At 32.8% G+C, this 22,635-nt stretch overlaps 1 protein-coding gene across 5 annotated transcripts in view; it reads left to right on the top strand.

Moving 5' to 3' along the window:
* ZNF280C (zinc finger protein 280C) overlaps positions 1 to 22,635 on the top strand; it is a 51,850-nt gene that overhangs the window by 12,729 nt on the left and 16,486 nt on the right. For 4 of the 5 annotated variants that reach the window (XM_011384227.2, XM_011384228.2, XM_011384229.2 and 1 more), the window contains 9 exons: positions 974 to 1,039; positions 1,135 to 1,271; positions 5,149 to 5,263; positions 9,115 to 9,285; positions 9,429 to 9,538; positions 13,397 to 13,617; positions 16,666 to 16,823; positions 17,476 to 17,576; positions 18,357 to 18,503. In XM_011384227.2, coding sequence (XP_011382529.1) covers positions 974 to 1,039; positions 1,135 to 1,271; positions 5,149 to 5,263; positions 9,115 to 9,285; positions 9,429 to 9,538; positions 13,397 to 13,617; positions 16,666 to 16,823; positions 17,476 to 17,576; positions 18,357 to 18,503 — 1,226 coding nt within the window. The remainder of the gene's footprint in view (positions 1 to 973; positions 1,040 to 1,134; positions 1,272 to 5,148; positions 5,264 to 9,114; positions 9,286 to 9,428; positions 9,539 to 13,396; positions 13,618 to 16,665; positions 16,824 to 17,475; positions 17,577 to 18,356; positions 18,504 to 22,635) is intronic. The other variant, XM_011384231.2, reaches the window with a different exon arrangement.

Below are 22,635 nucleotides of genomic sequence, written 5' to 3'. Positions count from 1 at the left end.
TATGTGAGCCATAAAATATTTTTAGCATATGGAACCTGAGGTAAATATTTACAGAACCACCATAGAGGGTATTAAAAACTTGTGTTTGATAGACTACTGTCACCTAAAAGTATTATAGGAATAACTCTTTAATGGCTTGAGTAAATACTTATTTTGAATTTCTAAATGAAACAATATCATGTTGTTTGAATAAGTAGATTTTTCTCTCAGAAGATTTCTGTAGTGCTTAGTCATAGAGCACTGCATTTCCATTATCATAAAACAACCCTACTTTTGTGACACTTTACCTTATAGAATTATTTTATGAGATCTGGTTCTTTTCTTCTAGGAGGAAACAAAGGAAATTTTTTGAGGTTTTATAGGATTTTTAATGCTTCATATCTTTTCCTGATTAGCAATTTTAGGCAGATCTCTACTCTTCCAAATTTTCATTTGATTCCTCAATAACCTAGAAGTTATGGGTTCACATGGGTACAAGAGTAAGCAATCTTAAATTGATCGAGATCTAGGAAGCTAAGCAGGGTCAGGCCTGGTTAGTACTTGGATGGGAGACTACCTGGGAATACCAGGTGCTGTAGGTGGTTTTAAAAAATTAAATTAATCAAGAAGCTCATGTTAGGCTCAAATTTATTTTGGGTATAGCATTAAATTTTAGATACTCTGGAAAACTCTAGGTCTTATTTAGACTGCAGTCTCTGTAGTGTTCTTTTCAGAACTCCAGAGTAATGGCACAGATAATCCAATCAGCTTGCCCATAATGAAACATCCAGGCTTTTAAGGGTAGTGATACGGCATAGGGATTGGGGAAAGGTTTGAGTCGCAGGGACCCAAGTCTATATACAGTCTATCACCATTAAGATAAAGAAATATACTTCAATTATTGGTTATATATGGATATATTTTGGAAAGTTTAATCTGTTATCTTAATATATATTTCATTCAAATAAATTTTAAAATAAATATAATTTTATAGATATTTTGAACAGAGGTAACGCCAGCTCATCTTCAAAAGGAATAAAGAATGAGACACTCAATCAAGGTAGACTATTGTACTATTTTAATTTTAAGTGAAATATTTTGACAAAATTGGTTGTATAGAAAATATTCAATATATTGTGTAATTTTAAAATACAGGTGTTACTGATGCATTCAAGCCTACAAGTCAACACTACAAAGACCCAACATCAAATCCAGTGGCTGCCTTACCTAGATTTCATCCTGAATCTAAATCTTCACATAGCTCTGTTATTGTTCAGAACGTGTCTAAACCTGTAAGTTTTTCTGAAAATACACAACTAGCTCAGGGACACATTGGATATTAGAATACCCAGTTAGAATTGTGGACTTATAACTAGTCACCATTTCAGTAGAGGCATAATCACTATAAGAAAATATCACCATCTTTATGAAAGCTCAGCAAATACCCAGAGTAATAAATGCAGGAACTAACTATCCAACCTGTTAATAAATCAGATAATTATATTTAGTTTAATTTAAATAGATATAATATTGATAGCTGCACTATCTAAAGGTAAGTTAAAAAGTATAATCAGTAATGAATGTTGCATTATGGCAAAATTCTTAAGATAGTAAATTGAACTAAGTATTCTGAATTGGAACATTGTTCTCAGATCATTGTCTATTCTGAAAACATGCCTTCATAGTTTAGTTTTTAAACTTTTTACTAGATAATGGTAATATTCAATATTCCTTAGACTGTTAATATGGGTCCTTTTTTTGCCCTAAATGCTATATATAAATTAATCTCATTTAATTCTTATGACTTCTCTATGAGGTAGGCACAATAATTATCCCATTTTATAGTTGAAGAAACTGAGGCTCAGAGAGGCTAAATAATTCACTCAAGACCACACAGCTGGTAAATGATGGATCTGAGATTGCAATCCACGTTAGACCACAGTTTCAAAAATATGCACAACATCTATCCATACATTTAAGTCTATATACTTTAAAAAAATAGAAGTAATGCCTTAAGGCAACATAGATTAATTGGGGTTCCCTGAGACTCTTTCAGAAGTCCATGAGGTTAAAACTGTTGTCATAGTAACACTGCGACATTTGCTCTTTCACTTTGTTAATATTTACACTGGTGATGCAAAAGTAGTGGAGGGTAAAACTGCTGGTACTTTAATATGAATTAAGGCAATGGAACAGAATTGTACTAGCAGTTTTTGTACTAGTGACCCCCGAGCACCCACAGTAGAAAAATTGACTTTTATTTAAGAATATCCTTGAAGAAGTAATATTTTTTACTAATTTTATTAACTCAACCCTTGAATACACTTTTTAATGGCATGCCATTTTTCCTTGAAAGGATAACTGGCAAAGCACCGTGAATTAATTATTTATTCTGCATAACAATAATACCACAAACTTAGCAACTTAAAAAAAATATACACGTATTATCTCATGGTTTCTTTGAGTCAGGAGTCAGGGCATGGCTTGACTGGATCCTCTGCTTCAAGGTCTCACGAGGCTACAATCAAAGCGTTAGCCAGATCTGCAATATCATTTAATATGGCTTCCAACATCACTTGGTTGTTGGTGTTATCCAGTCCTTTGTTGGTTGTCAGACTGAGGACATCAGCTTCTTGCTGTTGTCAACCGGAAACTACCCTCAGTTCCCTGCTATGAAGGCCTTCCTAACATGACTAGTTGCTTCCTCAAAAACAGCAAGGTAAAGAGTCCTCAGCAAGATGGGCTGTGTAACAATCATACATCTCATCAATATTTTATTGGTTAGAAGCAGTCACGAGTCTCATACATACTTAAGTGGAGATTTCACAAGTGTATAAATATCAGAAGGAAATCATAGGGACCACCTTTAGAGTCTGTCTGATACATATAGTTTTTCAGTCTTCAAAAATGTACAAAGTGTGCCTGTCACAGAAAAATACTAATAGTATCCTTGCCAATGAGAAACCTTGAGCTTTCAAGCAAAAGTTAGAATTTTGGTAAACTTGTATCTGTATTCTGAAACATCTATCAGTAATGGTATGAGCCCTTAGTATTTCAAGAAACCTGGTTTAAAAATGAGAGAATTGAGTGCTGATTCAGTCTTTGATCCTAAATAGAGCATTGTCACAACTTCTCCGGGCCTCACTTTCTTCATTTCTAAAATCAGAACCTCTACCCAGACTATTGGCTCTCAAACTCTAAGATATTCTAAGCATCCATAGGCTGTTTTTTAATGTTTTTTTAGAAACTTCATAGGTATACCTGAAGGTGGCAGGCTACCAGAAATACAAAAAAAATTATTTGGTTTTAACTGGAATCAGATTAACTCACTGGTTTCTCACGCTATTAATAAGCTGTTTGTCATTTGGAAATGGGAGGACACTCATCATTTAAATGCAAATAAATGAAAATCATTCATACATTGGACCCATGGGGAAAGAATAATAAAGGGTGGAGGGGTGGTATCTTTCGTGTTAGAAAAGTTAGAAACTAGAGTTCATTCAAACTCAGAATTTTTATTTCTGTGGGCATGATGTTTTAATCAAAGCTTCTCAATCAGGTTGCCAATCCTGCTTTAAAAAAAATAAAGGATTTTTTAAAAATAAAGATTTTTGTCAATCAGTGTGTGGTGAGACCTGGGTATGATTGATTTTTTAAAAATTTAAGGTGCCTTTAATGTGCAGCCAGAGATGAGAAGGACAGATATATATAGATATAGATAGATATAGATATAGATACATACATACATACACACACACACATACACACATATATACGTATATAGACATACACATATACATACATATGTGTATATGTATACATACAAACACACACACACATGTTCTCAAATGAATTGAGAATCTTAAGTAAGGAAATAGTCTTTGAAAATTTTAAACTTTTTCATTCTCTTTAGCTCAACAACTCTTTTGGGGAAGCAGAGAGATAATTATTATTCCTTTTAAAGTCAGCAAGATATAGCTTAAGGGCACAGGCTTTGTAATCAGGCTAGCTTAGGTTTTAATTCCAGCTTTATCATCAATAACAAGCTGGGTTGTACTAGAAACCTCACTTAACCATACTTAAGTTTATCATTTATAAAAGGGAGATAATATTCGGTCTTTATTAGTACTGTTGTGATAATTACTTGATAAAATGCATGTACTGTGAAAAAGGCAAGTACATTTTAAATGGACAATAATTGGTAACTTATTTCATTTGTAAAGGAAAATAACTTGAATCTCAGAAGGGACTTGCCCAAGGTTTCATAGTTAAATAAATGGACAGGTCTTCTGAATCCCAGTCTATTGCATATTGTACCTTACCCCAGGGTATTTTGTATCTTTCTGAACTATTTTATGAGATATAAAAAATTGGAGAATTATTTTAACATGCTATTTGTCGAATAACGTGTTTGCTCTCTGAAATGGTGGTACTTAATTAACCAGAGTCATCACCGAGGAAAGGGTTTAAAGTATTAACTTTATTTGGAGGAACTAATGTTAAAGAACTATTTTGGACATTGCTAGTGAATAATTTTCATTTTTAAGGGCAAATATTCAGAGAAAATATTTACCCTGCAGTTAGATTGTGCTTGGTTACAGTAAAGTAATATAGCCATTGTTGATTTTATATAATACACATTCAGGCTCAAATGTTTTGTCATTGGATATTTTTCAAAAACATTAAGTCTGTCATTTAATTTATTGAACCATTCTTCTATTGTCGAACATACAGGTTTTCATTTTTTGCTATAATAAATAATTCTCCATTAAATATTTTCATTTCCTTAGCATGAATTCTCAGAAGTGGAATATTTGAAATAATTGAGTCAAAAGATATGAACTTTTTAAAGCCCTTGATAGATAACTGCTAAAATTTTCCTACAGAAAAGCTTTGCCAAAATATAACCTCTACTTTGCCAATACTATTATTATTTTTGAATTTTAACTTTTTACTTCAAAACAATTTTAGATTTCCAGAAAAATTGTAATAATCTAGAGTTCTCTATACTCCTTACCTAGTAGATGCTAATTTTGACAGTAATAATTACCTTTGTGTTTTATAATTTATTAATAGTTGAATCTATAAGGTTATCTTTATAGTATTGGCATATAGTTAAATTTACTTTTATAAAAGTTTATGAAACAAAATAATTATAACTTTTTACAGGATTTTACAAAGAATTCATCACAAGTTGAATCGGATGATTCTTCAGATTTACTGTTTGACTTGACCCAGGATACAATACCACTGTCCCAAGAGGGATCAACAATTTATATAGAAGGTTTGGTTTAGCACTTTTTATAAATAAAAGGAAAACTTGAATACACATATGGAATGAATTTCTATTTTGAAGTCCATACCTTCATGTTAAGTTTTTCATATATTGTAAGACGAAAGCTAATAGTTCCTGAATGCCTTTCTTGGGTGATTTTATATAAAATTGTATTTAATAATAGAATATTTTATTTCTGTTAAGTTGGCTAACATGTATTCTTTGAGCTCATTCTCACTTGGAACCAGCCATGGGCTGAAAAGTCTTAATATAATTTCTGTGAATCAGGGAAGTCCCTTGATGCCCTAATACTATGTTTTTGTTTTTGTTTTTTAAATATTAAATGTTTGGAAGGTCATTAGTATGAGGAAAAGTGAATAGTTATGGTTAATTTCTTCATAGGCTACTTTATGTCTTTCTATCCAAATAAATGCTATAGATGTAATAACTAAATACGATTAGAGAGTAGTATTATAAAATGATAGTACTAAAGAAATAGCAATTCGCACATACTAAGTACTCAGTAAATATCCATTAAAGGAATAATCAAAATGTCCAACTGGAGAAGAATTACAGTTCTTTGATTGTATACCATAACAAAGTTTTTCATTATCATGTAATAAATTAGTATGCCTTAAACGAATTTTACCTAGTTGAAAAAGCCCTATAATCAAAAGCAATTACTATTTCTATATTAACAAATTTTATATATTTCACTAAATGGAGCAAGGTACACAAGAATTTTTACATGTTTAAATTGTTTAACTAACAAATTAGTATGCATTTGCCAAACAAAAATAGTAAGAAATTTATAGTAATATGTGTACCAAAAATATTTCCCCATTTTGAAAATACTTGGTTTGATATTCACCTATCTAGGTGTCACTTATATAGTTAGTAAAATAGCCAAGAACCAAAATAAATGAGATAAAATATTTGAAATCTGAATTTCTAAAGCACATGGTCTTTATTCATAGAAAAAGCCAGAATTCTTGAAGCTTCTAGGGAGTAAAGACAGTGACTCTCTCTATAAAGTCGTAGTACTACAAGGAGTAGAACTTTGCCGTAATGATAAATAGGGTTATAGTTGATTAGGAAGATAGAGGTTTCAGCCTCTATTCTAAAGGCTTTTGTGGCCTTTATCGAGTCAGCTAACCTCTTTACACCTAATTTTTTCATTATTAAAATATATACTTTAATTCATTCATTCTTCAGACCTAAAATCAGCTGTTTGGCGATATAATTTTATCTGCTTATCTCAGCTTTTATGAGCCTCAAGTGAGATAAATAAGTGAGAAATGCATTAAATCCTTAAAGGACTTGACAGTAATTCTTAGCATGATAATTATGAATACTAACATGTGCTATGAGTTCAAAAGAGTGATTAATGGACTTCTGTCTAGGATGATCATAGAAGGTTCTTGGAGAAAGCTGGATTTGAACTTGACCAAAGAATGAAAATAGGATTTTCATTGGTACCTTTGTGGATAGTGAACAGCACAAGCCAAAGGCAACCAATATAAATAAGTCAAAGCGTCAGAATTTAAAACTATTGAGCTCAGAGTAATTTTATTTAACTTAATTTTATTTAACTCATGCTTTAAAAATTTGTATATCAGTGGACAATTTGGTGACGGACAGAGAGGAGGGGGTTTGTGGGGCTAGGAGAATGAGGTGAAGGATTAAAGAAGTACAAATTAGTAGTTGATAGTTGGTCATGGGGATGGGGAGCACAGCAGAGGGAATACAGTTAGCATTAATATGATGGCTAAGTGGAGGGCCAGGGGAGGGAGGGAGCAATTGGGGGGATCGTTTTATGGACAACATAGATGTCTAACCAATATATTGTATACTCGAAACTAATTTAAATAAATTTATATTTTTAAAAAAACTTGTATATAAAACAGTCTATTTTTACTATACAGCCTACTAGATAGATAATCAGTTACCTAGTCCAAAATACCGGCTGTCTGGTTTTTCAAGTAACCTAAACATCTGAGAAGAATGTTAGTGTGATTATGCAGAAATCAGTCCCGTGTGCCTGCAGTATAGCTGTCAGTAATCATGTGCTTAAAGATGGAAAAAGTCACTTCTACATTATCTCAAAGAATGAAACATAAATTTGACAAAAGAGCTCACTAATATAATACTCTTATTTTCCTAGCTTATATCTATTCTACTACTATTAGTGAACAGTTGGGAGAATTAAAATACAATCCACAGTTTTAGAATCTTTATCACAAAGTATGATTTTGTGTTACTTTCTAAAGGACTTTTGCTGGGTCTGGTTGCCCCACTTCTCTTGCAAATGCCCTGAATTATGTAATCCTTTAGTCTTTAAGATGATGGTTTTCAAACTCAAAACTTCTTAGCAATGAAATCTCTATTCAAACAAAATTTTATTTAAACATCTAATTTAGGAAAAAAAGGTAAAAGGGGAGTTTCTCTGTCTGACATGCCCACTATATTCCCTTAGAACCATTAGACTCAGGTGGACATAGTTTTAAAGCCATTATACTAACTCCAAACTTTTTCATAAGAATCAGTGAAGTACTGCCATTCAAGATTAGTTGTTTCTATTTTGTAAATAGGGAACCAACTTGAGTTTTCCATTAGACAGCTTAAGTATTTTTCCATTAGACAGCTTAAGTATTTTTTTAAGTATCTTAAAGGGTTTCTCTAAATTTTTAGAATAGAAATTGTTTTTGTTTACAAGCTCAAATGTATTTAAGCATCTTAAGATAAATTCATTTTTTGTAACCAAGCTTAGAGTATTCACGGTGCTTTAATTTTTTTTCTTGGAATATATATATTTTTTTGGTTTGACTTTTTTCATGGTACCTATTTATATATTTATTCAAAGGTGTCTTTAGAATTTTCATTTGCATTAAAAGTTTATTTCATGAGAAGAGTCTATCCAGGTCCTCTGCCCATTTTTTTAAATTGGATTGTTTGTTTTTTGTTGTTGAGTTGTATGAGTTCTTTATATATTTTGGATATTGGCCCCTTATCAGAGGTGTTGCTTGCAAATATCTTCTCCCATTTGGTTGGTTGCCTCTTTATTTTGTTGATGCTTTTCCTGTGCAGAAGCTTTTTAGTTTGATATAGTCTCATTCATTTATTTTTGCTTTTACTTCCTTTGCCTTTGAGATTAAATTCATGAAATCTTCTCTAAGACCAAGGTTCATAAGTTTAGTACCTATGTTTTCTTCTATGCATTTTATATTTTCAGGTCTTAAATTTAGGTCTTTGATTCACTTTGAGTTAATTTTTCTGTATGGCGACAAATAACAGTCTAGTTTCATTCTTTTACCCGTGGCTTTCCAAATTTCCCAGCACTATTTATTGAACAGGGATTTTTTTTTTTTCTCCATTGTATGCTTTTGGCTTTTTTTTACTCACAGGCACAGAAAACAGTTTAGTGGTTACCAGAGGAAAAAAGGGGGGCAGTAGAAAAGGGTAAAGAGAGTCAAATACATGATTACAGAAGATTTGACTTTGGTGAGCACACAATGGAATATACAGAGAATGTATTACAGAATTATACACTTGAAACATATATAATTTTATTAACCAATGGCACCACAATAAAATAATTTTTTTAAAGTTTACTTCATGACTTGTTCAAATATATGTAGTACATAATAACTGTTTGTGCAGTTTCTACCTATTGATCATATAAATTTTGATCATTCTTTATTGTCATTTGTATGATGTGATGATTTAATTATATTACCTTTAATTTAGCTCCAAAGCATTTTTACTTAATTTTAAAGGTAAGGCCCTTTTAGCAGCATTTGTAAGCAATGTTCTATACTAAAGCATTTAAAATATCTTTTTCACTATTTAAATTATTGTAGCTCCGGATGAAACTCTGCCTATAATAAAACGTCCTTCAGCTTCTAAAGTAAACAAAATCAATTCAAAAAAGCCAAAGACCAGTGAAGATGTTTCTGAAATAAATTCTTGTGCTTCGTTGTCTTTAGTCAACTCTCCTTTGGTGACATCCTCCCCTGTTATGATATCAAAAGGTAAATATGAATCTGTTATATAAAAGAGAAAATATTTATGCATAAGTTTTAGAAATTGCAATGAACTTTAAAACTATTATTACTGGTTGTTTAAGGTTTAAAAAAGAAAAGTTTAAATCACAAAAATCCTTAATTTATTTTAGGTACAGATACCTCATCAATTGAACATAAAACTGGAATGCCTTTTCAAAGATCTTGTCCAAAGTGCAATGTTCAGTTTAATCTTTTGGATGCTTTGAAATATCACATGAAGGTAAAATTTTCAAAATGTAATTTTTAAAAATATTCAAATTTCTGAAAATATTAAGGATTGATATATAGTAAATGCTAGTTGATCCAGATATTTAGATAAGAAATCGTATTGGTATTTTCATACAGCTTAAGTAAAATTTGATATTCATAATGATTACCCTCATACAAGATTTAAAAATCCTTCTCAAGCATCAAATTTTGAAAATTATGTGTATATATACACTACAGTATATGCATATTTTAATTTTTAATGAAATACAATAGGCAATTAGTTGCTTTTATTTATATTGTACAATTCGATGAGGTTTTTTTTTCAATTATAGTTGCCATACAATAATATGCCAGTTTCAGTTTTACAACATAGATATCAGAGATCCACATAATTCACAAAGTAGTCACCCCATTAAATCTAGTACCCCTGTTCCCCCTTACATATTTATTACAACACTATTAACCATCTTCCCCCATGCTGCACTCTACATTTCCATATCTATTCTGCAACTATCCATTTGTACCTCTTAATCCCTTTGCCTTTTTTTTTGTCTCCCCAACCCCCTCCCATCTAGTATCCCTCTAAATATTCTTTGTATCTCTGAATTTATTTCCACTTTTATTGTTGTTGTTGTTTATTTTGTTCTTTAGATTCCACATATATGTAAAATTATGCAATATTTGTCTTTCTCTATCCCATTCATTTCATTCAGCGCAATACTCTCTAGGTCCATCAAGGCAGTATCTTTTTCCATTCCCTTCTTTTTAGTGTGTGTCTTTTAACCTGAAGTGAGTCTCTTATAGGCAGCATATGTAGGGGTCTTGTTTTATTATCCATTCAGCCACTCTGTGGTTGGAGCGCTTAATTCTTTTCCATTTGATGTACTTGTTGATAGGAATGTAGTTATTACCATTCTTTATTCCTGCTTCTCATACATGTTTTTTCTTCTTAAGTCCCTCCACCATTTCCTGTAATACTGGCTTCGTAATGATAAATATCTTTAGCTTATTTTTGTCTGGGAAGCTCTCGATCTGTCCTTTAACTCTAAATGGTAGCTCTTCTGGATAAAGTATTCTTGGTTGTAAATCCTGGGTTTTCATCACGTCGAATATTTTGTGCCAAGCTCTTCTGTCCTGCATAGTTTCTTTTGAAAAATCAACTGCCAGTCCTATGGATGCTCCCTTGTAGGTAACTAACTGCTTTTCTTTTGCTGCTTTTAAGATTCTCTCCTTGTATTTAACCTTTGGCATTTTAATTATGATGTGTCTTGGTGTGGGCTTCTTTGGGTTCCTGGTTTTAGGGACTCTGTGCTTCCTGGGATTTTATGTCTATTTCTTTCACCAGGTTAGGGAAGTTTTCCATCATTATTTCTTCAAATAGTTCCTCAATGTCTTGTTTTCCTTCAGGTACCCCTATGATGTAGATATTTTTACCTTTAATGGCATCCCATTGGCTCCTTAAATTATCATAATCTTGGCTTCTTTTTTCTTGCCATTCTGATTGAGTGTCCTTGGCTTTCTCATCCTCTTTATAAGTCATTTGATCCTCTTCTTTATTCACTGTGTTCATTCCATTTAATATACTTCTCATTTCAGCTAATATGTTCTTCATTTCTGACTGGTTCCCTTTTATAATTTCCATTCCAATTTTTATGTTTTTTATCTCTTTGTTAAACTTCTCACTGAATTCATCTACATTTCCCATAAGTTCATTGAGCATCTTTATAACCAGTGTTTTGAATTCTGCATCTGTTAGATTACTTGACTCCATTATTCCTGGATCTCTGTTCTCTTCTCTCATATGGTTTCTGCTTCTTTGTCTTTCCATTTTGGCTGCCTTTCTGTGTTCATTTCTATGTACTAAGAAAAACTCTTGCCTCCCGGTCTTATTAGTGTGGCTTCGTGTGGTAGGAGTCCAGTGGCACAGTCCTGAGAGGAGTTCAGCTGCAAGCCAAATTTAGCCCCACCCTGTGCCCCTCCAGGTCTACCTGTTAGATTCAGCAAGCAATCCACAGATGCTGTGCTTATAGTTGCCTCAAAAGAGCACACCAGAAACCAAGGCCAGCTGCCACCAGTGTGAGTCTAGGCGCTGCTCAGCAAGGGGCACCTGGCTAAGGGAGGATGCACCTGGATGTGGCTTGGGTAGGGCCGCAAGTTGGGGGAGACAGAGTTTCAGAGAATCCTCTGGATGGAGTGACCTCTGTTATCCAGTTTGATGACTTCTCTGCTATGGCACTGTGTCTGCACACTGAGAGTGGGGAAGGCTCAACAGAGGAACAATTGATACCACCAGCACTTTTGCCTGGGAGAGAGCCTTGCCTCCGGCCCTCGCTCCAACAAGTCAATGCCCTCCTGTAAGTCCCTGGTGTCCCCTGCGCAGCCGAACTTGCCCTGGTGCTCAGAGTGAGCAGGTCCATCACCGCAGAAGTCCACTCGCGGACACGGCCCCTTTAAGAGGAGTCCGCAGCTGCCGCTGCATCCATCCCAGTCAGCTGCTGGGAACCGGGCAGCCTCGTGTCCTCACCCCGTACTACCTTCTCCTGTTGCAGAGTGATTTCTTCGATTTCTCCCTAGTTGTATGGCTTATTCATCGAGATCTCAGGCGATTTTCCTTGCTATTTGCTCCTTGTTTCTGTCACAACTTTGATTTGGTCGCCAGAGGGATGAACAGAGCCTCTATCATCTATACCATTTTTTCTTCCTCTCAGATCTATTTTTTAACTTCATTGTGAATGTACCCTTTAGGATTTTTATAAAGTGTTCCTTTTTTTTTGGCCTGGATTCTATTTTGTTTGATATCAGGCTCACAACCCTTTCTTTCTTATGTTCATTTTCCTGTTATATTCTTTGTTTACCTTTTTATTTTTGACTTCCAAATCATTTTGTTTTTGGTAGTTTCTTGCTTTTACCAGAGTTGTTTTTCCTTTTGTCTTCCTACACGAAATTTCTTTTTTTTTTTTTTCCGGTGGTTGAGTTAAACATATGTATTCATTGACAAGATAAATTTAATTGGTCTGATAGGTTTAATTGGACTCGATTCTGTTATAATTTTTGTTGTGCTTTATTTTTTTAAAGGCTTTCACTTTGTGGTTGCTTTGTGTGTACATAATTGGTATTTTTAGGAAAGTTTGTTTTTTTGCTCTCTAGTTATTCTTAAAGAATTCTTCTAGAGAAATTCTACAACTGAAAATTGTTTATAATAAGTGAATTCATTTTATCTCATTGGAAATAAAAAAAACTCATGTATGAAAATATTCTCCATTAAAGTCAGTTTACATGTGGTCGTGATTTTATTCATGAGATAGATTTACCCTTCTGGTATTTCAGCATTCTAGATAGATTGTGCTGAGGTTTTCAAGATGTAAGTGATGATTCTTTCTTTGTGTCCCATACATTTCCTAGCACCTTGTGGCTGGTTATCTGTGCTTAAAGTCCAGTTCCAACCAGGCTTTACTGAACTATTATGTTATTTTATAATTAACCATAATAATGGTGTATAAAACTACCATTCCATTTAAGGTATATCTTGACACATGAAATGTATGTTGTTAGCCAAGGGACAAATTATGATTAAATATTTACATCTGAGAAGTTTAATTGCAAGGGAAAATGTTATATAACCATCCTTGATCTTAAGGTTTTTGATTTGTTTTTGAAGTTATTTCTCTATTAAAATAATAGGTGTGTATTGTTTGAATTTTTTAGACTACGTAAAGAATGAAGCCAACATTTTGGTGAATATCTTTCCAAATATATTTGAAGCATAGTTTTACATGAGCTGGCCCTAATTATAAACACAGAGTCATTTTTAGCATCTAATTTTTAAAAGAGATATAAATAAGGCTCATATTTTTTCTTCCTCTTTTAGTGTTGTTGTCCAGACATGCTAAATCAATTTTTGGAAATGGTTAAAGTAGAAATTTCAAGTACTGAAAATAAAGATAAAGCTGGTGCAGAGAAAGGAAAATTGATCATGTTAGTTAGTGACTTTTACTATGGAAGACATGAAGGAGCTGTTGACGATGAACAGAAGACTTACACGACCTTTAAATGCTTCAGTTGCTTGAAAGTTCTTAAAAATAATATTAGGTATGTAAATATTTATTTCTATTTATGTTTGAAATTAGGATGCTACAGATGCAAATATTGTATCGTTATTTTTCTATGTCATCCTACATAAGCGATAATACTTTGTACAAAGAACAAAGGCAGATTATCATGTTGAAAAGCTTTTGTCCTTTCTTGTATTTTAGGAGTTTGACAGTTGGATCTACTTAGTTGCATTTCTTTGAAATAACTTAAAGACGAGATTTATTTTTACCTAAGAGAAAATCATTTCTTTTTTCTATATTTATCATTGAACTAGAAGCCTTCATGAGACATTTGTATTTTTTAGCAGCTTTTGAATTTTACTTTTCCTATCATGTGAAGAACCTCTTTATCCAGTTTGACCTCCTCTATGCTAGTCTTATTTAATGCTCTAATTTTTCATTTCATATTCACAATTTTTAGTACACTTACCTTGCAGAGAAAATTATCTTCTTTGGTGCTCTTTAGAAGAGTACCAGTTCTATGAAACATGTCTACTTTAATTTTATAATTTAGTACATTTTAAAAGTAAAGATTTAATTCTCAGTGGAATTTTGAAAGTTCATACATGTTATGCTTTAAATTTTAAAAACTTGTACTTTGCAGTCTGAGTTGTATGGCATATTACATATCTATCATCTTAAGTGAGAGAGTAATGAGAGCAAAGTAACAAGACATATTGATTGGTATTTTTTATTGGTTATACTATACAATCTGACACTTTTTCCAACACTATATTATAAAAAATATTAAATATTCATCTAAGTTGAACAATTTTACAGTGAACATCTATATATTTACCACCTCAATTTTACCATTATCATTTTATTATACTTGTGTATTTATTCGTCCATAGACCCACCTGATTTTTTTTTATATACTTTTCAGAGTAAATTCCAGACATCAGTGCACTTTTCTTAGGTGAGATACACATATGTATATGCATATATGTACATATTGTGACACGCATACACATAAACTTTAAAAATATACTTATCTTTGATAAACATTGTTTGTAACTAATATTCTTAAGCATCATATAGGTCATTTCTAAGCCTAGCATTTATTTTATTTTATGGTAAATTCTTGGGTCCAGAATGAAATACATATAAAAACCCTGAAATATACTGTAATATAAGCCTAAAACTAAATTATGAATGTTATGTTTAGAGTAGTGCTTTATAGTTTTCCAAGATTTTTCAAATATTAGTCATATGAGTTTTCATACTTCTTTACCTCCTTTTTATCAATCTCTAACAGCCATCAATTGCTAACTGTCCCAGTAGTTTAACAGAAGAGAAATTATGCTTTGAGATGTAACAATAATAGAATTCCGTGACCATTATCCATATTTTTACCATTTTTACAGTAAAATACATCAGAAAATGTTAGAAAATGTTGTAGAATGCATAGAAAAGTGGTTCACTGGTTTATGTTCCTTATTATATTTAAATATTATTCATATAAGATTTGATGTTACTTTAGCAATAGCTTTTTGGATTTTCCTTTAGGATTAGCCATTGAATATTAAACATGAAGTTTTCTTTTTTTGTTTTCCCGTCAAGACTGGTTATAGAGTTCTAGTTTATCAGAATATCTAGAAATTTTAAGCTAACCATATTTTATAATATCTAGGAATTTTATAGCATTTTTGACATATTATTCGGTAAATGAAACCTAAACAGTAAACACTGTTATATATGTTAAATAACATTTTACCTTAGTGGTAAAAACTAGGGTGGCAAATTAACAGTTTTAGAGAATAATAGAAGCTAATAGTTCAAGATTTCTACTCTCTGCTCTGTCAACATGTAGAATATTTTTTTTCCTACATTGAGTGTCACCAAAACCAGGTAGGGCTATTTTATTCTGAGAATAGCCTTGTAAGGGATTTTCTTTCTTCCACATCTCCATCAAATAGACAGTAATTGATAAAGAGATTATTTTATACAAATAAATTTTATTAAAGTTATGAGCTGAAAGTTTAATGGCTCATGACCTTTATAAGTAAACTTAGGCCAGACTAGGATTTTTAAAATAGATTATAATAGAAATAATGTTAAAATGAAAGGAAGAAAAAAAGACATTTCACAGTATACCATAAGGAGCTCTAAATAGAAATAGTGTGTTGGAAGTGTAAAAAGATAAATCTTAAAACCTCCATGATGATTGCTGTCTAGGTTGATGACATTATCACTTTATTTCAAGATTATTTCCTTTAAGGACTCATAGTGAATAACAATATTTGGTCCAGTCTTAAATTGTTATTTTGATTGAATGACTTGACTTTGAAATTCAGTAAAGAGTTTCAGTTAACTCTGAAATAGATATGCCTGTTTATATTTTAATCTCTGCCATTGAAAATCAGAGTTCCTTCTTCTAAGAAGCCTTTTTGGGAATCTGACATAGTAGAATGTAGAATTAAATGAATGGTGCTAAAATGGTCATAGTCTGCAAGTTAAAACGAACCATTTGTGCTAACAGTAAACCAGTGCCGTTAAGTAAAACAAAAGGTTCTCATAATTATTAGTATTAAAATGCTACTACATGCATTTAGAAACCAAGACACAAATCAGAAAAAACTAATAATTTGTATTTCAAGCAGCTGAAAACTATTGCTTATCTTTAAGGCCTTCCAAATATTTCTTTCATGACTCTAGCTGCTTTTGATGGTAGGGTTTCCTTGCTTTAAGTATTTTATTTTAAAATGTAAATGGTATTTCATGTATGGAAAAGAAGCCTGCCATTTTTCTTTACAAAAATTTTTTTTTCATCTGAAATAGTGAAGAGTTATAGCAAATTAGTGGTATTTCATATTAACTATAAGAATGGATTATTTTAAAACAAAGATGCAAGGAAAAAATTTACTGAGCCATTTAATGAAAGTGATTATTTAAAGTACACATTTTTCTAGAAGACTTTAAGGCTTAGAGACATTATTTTGAGTAATACAACTGCATGTTTAACCTTTAGATTTAGATACTTATTTGTGAGATTTTTCTTTGGTTATAAATCTGAATACTTGTACCTGCTGACAATTATTTATAGGTTTATGAACCACATGAAACACCATTTGGAACTTGAGAAGCAGAACAGTGAGAGCTGGGAAAGCCACACCACCTGCCAGCACTGTTACCGACAGTATCCCACACCATTCCAGCTGCAGTGTCACATTGAGAGTACACACACACCCCATGAGTTTTCTAGTAAGTCACAATTTCATTGAAGTCCTGAACATTAATAATTTTGATCATCTAAACTATGAGGAATACTTAAGCACTCTGATGGAAAAATAGGACTAAGAAATAGAGTTTGTAATTGAAGGCAAAGTTGACAAATTTTAACTTGCAGAAACTTTTTAATAAAAATAACTTACTAAAATTGAAGTCTCTCTTGTAAGTAGAAACTTCCTTGGCATTACTAATGCATTTTATGTAGGAAACTAAATTAGAAAACTCAGATTCCCTGGTTTGCAAATATAAAATCTATGATTTTGACTTACAACTCTAATGATAAAGGTGAAGTTAGACAGCTTGGATTCAGATTGTATCTCTGCTTCTTAATTCAGCTACAAGATCCCAGGCAAGATGCTTAATCTTTCTGTGCCTCAGGTTCTTCATCTGAAAAATGGGGATAAAAATAGCAGTATGTCTCTCAATGATGGGATGAGAATTTTTAAGTAAACTAATATAAGTATAGCCCTTAGAACAGTGTAACAAAGTTAACATCTATAGAATTGTTGTAACCACCATCACTATTACTATTATTTCTCATTGCTGTTGTTACGGATGTACAAAATGAACTTTTTATTTATATACATCTTTAAAATGGTGTAACATGGTTTTTTTCCACTTTCAGCTATTTGTAAAATCTGTGAATTATCATTTGAAACAGAACATACTCTTTTACAACATATGAAGGACACTCATAAACCTGGTGAAATGCCGTATATTTGTCAGGTACACACACATTTTATCATATACTTACATGTTCGTTTAAATTTCCTGTGCCACGAAATAGTCCTTTTGATTTTTTTAACCATCTAAATAAAACATGTTACTAAAAGTGAAGACTCTCTTTAATAATTGAAACTCCCTTGGTTTAACTCATTTATATGGGGGGTGGTGGGTTAGATCTGGCCAGCATCTAATAGTTTACTGACCCCTGTACTAGACAAACAAAATACGCTGCTGGAGAAAGACAAACATATGGACTTTCTTACCAAATAGGGAAGAATAAGACATGTCAGAGAAATAGGAAATGCTCTTAGTTATGAGAAGTTCAACTAAATGCTTTGGGGCTGGTATTTTTCCAGAATTTGAAGTGGTTCCCAATAAGATAGCAAGATAAAGATAAATTGCCTCTGTCATCTCCTGGATGCTATTTAAAATAGTATTCCAAAGAAGAGAATACTCCATTTTATATAGCAAGAAAAATCTTTATAGGACAAGAGATGTCAGAGTTTGAAAATTCAAGTCAAGATAGGGAGTAGTAAATCTGAAAAGAAGGGATTCTAGTTATGTTTAGGAATATATCCCTAAACTTTGAACGATAACTTTTCTGTTTCAAAGATTATTGTTATTACTTGCAGTAATAGGATTCTTGATTGTATAGGCAGCAGAGCTGAATTAGTAGTATGTAATGTTCCTCTAAACAAATGACTCATCATTGCTACTGTGATGTAATTGCATATCAGTTATAAATTTTCAAGTTAAACTAAACCTTCTTTATATTTCTAGGTTTGCCAGTTTAGATCATCAACATTTTCTGATGTAGAAACACATTTTAGAGCATCCCATGAAAACACTAAGAACTTGCTATGTCCATTTTGCCTCAAAGTTAGTAGAATGGCAACCCCCTACATGAATCATTACATGAAACATCAGGTGAGATTTAGCAGTTCTTGTTTGTTCATTTTGTATTAGTGAAAAGGTATATATATAAAACTTAGAACATTGGTTAGACTTGTTCGAGAAGGAAAGTAAAGTTGTTCCAAATGACACAATTAATTTATAGTTTATGCTGAATTGCTTGTGAAACTTCCACTTCTTTTCCCTGTCTGTTTCCTGGTGATGATGAGGCTCGTAAATAGTGGAAATTTTGAAAGATAGGTAGAAATAGGAACCCTAGAGGGGAAAGGAAGAGGAAATATGAATGAAATATTTAAGTTGGATATTTCAGGGGTCTATAAGTGATGAGAATGGGAAAGATTTTGGAGGTAGTTAATCAGGAGCAAGGAAAAGGTTTAGTTTGAAATGAAGAAGGTAAGATTGAGGACTCTTTCTGTTTTCCTTTTTCTCTTTAAACTTTATTTCTAATTTCTGACCCACTTTTTATTATGAGAAGACATGTGGTTCTTATAAGTTTTTTGTAGCAGCCAGTGACAAAGGAAACAGTAACAACACTTATTTCTAGATATGTGAACCATGCCAGGGAATTAAATTTCGGTTTTTTTAACTTGTTTCTAGATGACATTAGCCAGTTCTGCTATGTATTTCTGAGATACCAGTATTAGTGCTTGTACCTTTCCCTTAAATTCTCATTTCATGCTTGCTTGTTCTTTTCCTGACACAATTAGACTATCTTTTATTTGGGCTGAAAACTTTGATGAAATCGTAAGCCAAAAGCAGTGGTATCTTTGCCAAAATCATCAGTCAGTGAATTCACCGAATCTGATTATATAATCAAGTTTTGTCTCCTCACTGATCAGCTCGTTACCTTTTCTCATTATTGATTGTATTGTCATGACCAATTTATTCAGCACTGTTGCTAACATTACTTTCATTTCTAGTCATTAGATAATCATGAAATTAACTTATAGTTGTTAATTGTGGAAAATCATAAAAGTAGAATATCCAAATACATTCAGGATCACCTATGTTATGACTGGGATGATACCAACATGCTTATTTTTTTATCCTGGTATGCTATCTCACCCTAAGAACCTCAGGTGAAATCTTTCCATTCTAGGGTTTCCCCACCAGTGTTCCATTAGATGTTAATAAATGTTCTGCTGTAAAATTGTTTCTGGAAAAAGAAATTCAGTAAATTTCTATTTACAAAATTAAATTAATAGTTTTTGTTTATTTTTTAAATAAGACTTTTCAGAGCTTTAATATACTAAGAAAACATAAATCTCTAAGCAAGGGATATTGCTTATTTGACCATCGAACCCTTTATTTGCTCAATGCCTATAATCATTTTTTGAGGAATAGAGTTTGGGAAACACTGGTCTTGATGCTGTATATTTCATCTTTGACTTTTGATTTGGAAAGAAGCATGAGATATAAAGCTGTAGCTCTGACTATTTCATTATGAAGCTTTTAACACAGTTCTTTCTCCCATGCTTTACTAAGCCCCAAGTGTGGAGGGTGTAATATATACTTAGAAAGATAAGAAAGATGGATGGGTCTGCTACGTGGACTGTGTCTCTTAAGAAATTTACCTTGCTGTCCCATAGTCACTGTTTATACCCTGAGTTATATTTTTTAACATGCCATGTGTATAGGAAAGAGTCAACCCAGCAGATCTGAATTGCTCACATCATGCACATTTTCAGAAAGGTCTACTTGAATAACTGGCTCTTGGTTAACTCCTGATTATGATGAACACATGCTTTTCTTCTGGGAGTCTGAAGATTTGGTGACTGAACCCCATTAAAAAAAAAACTCTGGGCTCTTAGACCCAAGAAAGCTTCCCTGGCTAATAAAACACTTTATACATGTTGCTGGGAGAGGGTTATTAAAAGTGTCCTGTGCAACTCCATTGGGAAAAGGCACTTGGAAACTGGTGCCAGTATCCTCCAGACTCTACCCAATGCACTTTTTTCCTTTGTTAATCCTATTCTGTATCCTTTCACTGTAATAAATCAGAGCTGTGAGTATAACGACTTCTAAGTCTTATAAGTCCTCTTACTGAAGCTTCAAACCTGGGAGTAGTCTTGGAGACTACTGACACACCTTGGTGCCCACGTCTTATGTAAGTTTAGAGTACATAAGAGGTAGGTAATCGGCAGTCAATAGAGGAAAGACTATTAATAAGAAAGATCATCAGGCATCCTTCAAAGTATTTGCAATTTATATAATTGTTCACAAAAGACTTGAAAACTATAGCAAGATTATAAGCTTGTAACAGATGATATTAGTGCGATTTTAGGCCATAGGAATTATTGAATCTATGGCCAATTTTATTCTTTTTGAAGATTTTGGTTGTAACCTTTTCCTAAAAAGAATAGTCTTGAGTGATTTTAGAGTTAACAATACAGTTTGTACAACTTTTAAAAGGATGAAGGATTTCAGATGTTTTAAATAGCCTCGTTATATCTTTATAATGATAACAAGCAGTTAACATATTAATCACTTGCTGTATTGCAATTACTAGTTCTTTTACTTGTATTATCTTATTTAATTCTCACAACTATGTGAACGTTTTTCGTTTCATAGATGAGGAAACAAAGCTTAATAGAGAATAACTTGCCCAATGTCACATTCTCTAATAAATGGCAGAGCCAAAAATTCACTTAGCACCCAGCTTTTACCACAGAGTCATATTCTTCACTGACATTAGGTCTAAAGGCAGATTTACAGATAGTTGGAATTAGCCTTGAAAATCCTCTCAGATCACCCAAACAGTATAGTATGCTTGTCAAATAGTTTAACACAATTTTTCTTTATCCTTGGAAAGATCACTATTGTTTTTGATTGAACATCACGTTATTTTAAAAATGTACTTTATTATCGTCATCCTTAGCACATCACAAACATGCATGCGTAAGAGGGATGTGTAAGACTTGACTCCAACTAAAAGAAGAGTGGATTAATGTTTCACATCTCAGCTCTGGGCAAATGCTTACTGAATGGAATGGCAGACATTTTGAAGTAATTCAATTGTGCCTTCTCATTTGCACTCTTGTCAGTCTCTTGCTGTCTACTTCATTATTTATTTAACAAATATTTATCGAGTGCCTAATATATGCCAAGGACTGTTTTATAGAAGTGAACAAAACAAGGTTTGTTCCCTCTGGAATTTGCATTATGATGGGGTGAGAGAGAGAGACGTCTGAATGTGTATATGTGCCAGCTGGTGATAAGTACCATGGGAAGAAAATATAGGATATAGAGTGTCAGCACTTAGAAGGGGAAGGAATAGTTTCTGTATTTTTATATGGGGATATCAAGGAGGGCCTTTCCAAAAGAAATAAGGAAGTAAGCCATATGGATATCTGGAAGAGAATGCTCCAGGGAGAGGGAACAGTAAGTAGGCAGTGAGATAAGCATACATCTAGATGTTCAAGGAGCAGCAAGGACCCTAGTGTTGCTGGAACACAGTAAACAAGTGGAAGAGTAGCAAGAAATGAGGTTGTAGCAATAGAATGTAGGGCACGTGGTGTAGGGCCTCGTAAGCCAGAGTCAGGATTTTGGAGTATTATGGGAAGCCATTGGAGGGTTTAAGCATGTCAGCATTAGAATAGACTTTTGGGAAGTAAGTAGAAACAAGGAGAACATAGGCTATTGCAAGAGTCCAGGTAAGTGACTTGGTCTGATATGGTGGCAGTGGTTAGAGGTGATGAAAAGTGGAAAGATTATATTTTTGAAGGTAGAGTTGATAGATTTTATTAATGGGCTTGATGTGGGGTGTGAGAGAAAGAGAAGAGTTAAGATTGACCAACTTTTTTGTCCTGGGTATCTCCAAGAATGGTGTTGCAATATACTGAGATATTGGGAAGATGAAGGAACAGATTTTTTTGAGGGGTCAAGGTGGATGGGAGAAAGTCTAAAGTTCAATTTTGTTCATGGAGATTTGAAATGCCTAGTAGATATCAAGTAATGAAGTTGGGTAGGCAGTTGGATGGATGCTATTTTAAATCATGAAACTGGATGAGGTATAGGTACAGGTAGAGAAAAGATTTGGGGAAATTATACTCTTGGGAACTCTCTGTCCTGTTAACCTTGCTATCTGTTTCTCAACTGAGATGTTTTTTTCCCTCTTTCCCTCTCTCTCTTGAGCACATAGAGGTGA

This window comes from Pteropus vampyrus, unplaced genomic scaffold (assembly GCF_000151845.1).
Source record: "Pteropus vampyrus isolate Shadow unplaced genomic scaffold, Pvam_2.0 Scaffold566, whole genome shotgun sequence".
Taxonomy (NCBI): domain Eukaryota; kingdom Metazoa; phylum Chordata; class Mammalia; order Chiroptera; family Pteropodidae; genus Pteropus; species Pteropus vampyrus.
Note: the sequence above shows the minus strand (reverse complement) of the source record. Positions and strands in the feature narration are given on the sequence as shown.